The sequence below is a fragment of the Mirounga leonina genome, unplaced genomic scaffold (genome assembly GCF_011800145.1).
Source record: "Mirounga leonina isolate KUSES-001 unplaced genomic scaffold, KU_Mleo_1.0 Mir_101609, whole genome shotgun sequence".
NCBI lineage: Eukaryota > Metazoa > Chordata > Mammalia > Carnivora > Phocidae > Mirounga > Mirounga leonina.
The window spans coordinates 301096-302783 of NW_023270164.1; the positions used below are offsets into that span (position 1 = coordinate 301096).

At 52.8% G+C, this 1688-nt stretch overlaps 1 protein-coding gene across 1 annotated transcript; it reads right to left on the bottom strand.

Annotated features, from left to right (window-relative positions):
• Nucleotides 1–202: 202 nt before the first annotated feature.
• Nucleotides 203–994, bottom strand: LOC118008806 (ferritin heavy chain-like). Its single transcript, XM_035002581.1, has one exon. It carries the CDS (start codon nucleotides 760–762, stop codon nucleotides 211–213), a length of 552 nt encoding a protein of 183 aa, XP_034858472.1. The 5' UTR covers nucleotides 763–994; the 3' UTR covers nucleotides 203–210.
• Nucleotides 995–1688: the final 694 nt, after the last annotated feature.

Below are 1688 nucleotides of genomic sequence, written 5' to 3' on the forward strand. Positions count from 1 at the left end.
AGGTGAGAGATTTGCACACATGAATCAACCAGAGACCTTTATTTATTTAAGAGCCAAATAACTTTATTGAAACCAAATTAACTTTATTTATGGCAGAACTGGATGAAAAAAACTGGAACTTTTGCAAAGGCGATGCTGCAGTATGCGTGCTCGGCATGGTGATCAGGGAAAGTCGCCACGCACCCTGGGCTGTCGGGGCACAGTCCCACCTCAGTTCTTTTCGTCGCCGTCGCCCAGGGTGAGCTTGTCAAAGAGGTACTCCGCCATGCCGTCTTCGGGAGCCCGCATCCTGCGCAGGCTGGTGACATAGCCCCCCAGCTCTTTGATGGACTTGACTTGCTCGTGCAGGTAGTGGCGCTCCAGGAAGTCGCGCAGGTGGGCGTCGTTCTTGGCGGCGGCCAGCTGGTGCAGGTCGAGCAGGCACTGGTTCACGCTCTTCTCCAGGTGCAGGGCGCACTCCATGGCCCTCAGGCCGCTCTCCCAGTCGTCGCGGTCCGGCTTCTTGACGTCGCGCAGGCGGAGGCGGCCGCCGCGCTGGTTCTGCAGCTGCATCAGCTTCTCGGCGTGCTCGGTCTCCTCGCGGGCCTGGCGCAGGAAGAACTGGGCGAAGTTCTTCAAGGCCACGTCGTCGCGGTCGAAGTAGCAGGCCATGGACAGGTACACGCAGGAGGCGTAGAGCTCCAGGTTGATCTGGCTGTTGATGGCGGCCTCGCAGTCGGGGTGGTAGTTCTGGCGCACTTGGGAGAGCGGCGCGGTGGCCATGGCTGGCGGCCCGGGCACCGAGGCGAAGGCAAGGACGGCGCGGAAGCGAGGGCCGCGGAGCAGGCAGCGGCGGGGCCGAGGGCGGTGGCGGCCTCGGAGATTTCCCAGCCTGAGTGGCGAGGGAGGCAGGAGGCAGAACCAGTGGCGGCTGGAGACCTCAGGGAAGTGTCCGTTGGGATGTTGCACGAGCTCTGGGATGGGACCGGAAATGGGGTCCAGGGAAGGGGGGGCGAGCTTCCGGTTGGGGGGGGGGGCCGGGGGCGGGGCCTGAGTGATGTGTTCCAGGTTCTGCTGGAGCCTAAGCGGGACAGGGCAGCCCTGTGCTGTGTACTTGGTGTTTTATTAAGTTTTTAATTTGGGGATAATATGTCTATTTTCCAAGTACTTTCCTTCCTGCAGCCTGTTTTTATTTTATAAAACCATTGTCTCCCAAAATTCTGAGCATGTGAATTTGAATTTTTGGTAAATTTCTCTTCTGTTTCCTGTAAAATATAAATATATCTGTTTATCATCTTCTCTTTTACTTTCCTGAAATACTTAAAACTGCACATTCATATTTAGTAATGAAGAACTCATCTGATTAGTCTAGGTAATTAGCATGGATCTGATTTACAGTTGTGATGTTCATTTCACTAATAGGTTTCTCCTCTGAATGGGGAGGATGGAATGTATCAATTAAGGAGTGGTCTTCTCCTTTGGGAGTACATATCATGGAGCTTGCAGGTAGGAAATGTGCCATCCCAAAAGCCAAAAGCATGGCATTTCTCTGACACTGAAAGACTTCAGTAGATCTCTCTTCCAGGTAGATGTGTTCTGTTTTGTTTCTCTTCTGCTTTGCAATTCCCCTGCTATTCCCATATAAACTCATTGTGCTGGTAAAATAACTGGACATTTTATTTTAAGGTTGACAATTTTAACTAACATAA

Bases quoted from the DNA above. Each gene is read 5' to 3' on its own strand.
- LOC118008806 (XM_035002581.1), bottom strand. From the start codon at position 762: ATGGCCACCGCGCCGCTCTCCCAAGTGCGCCAGAACTACCACCCCGAC.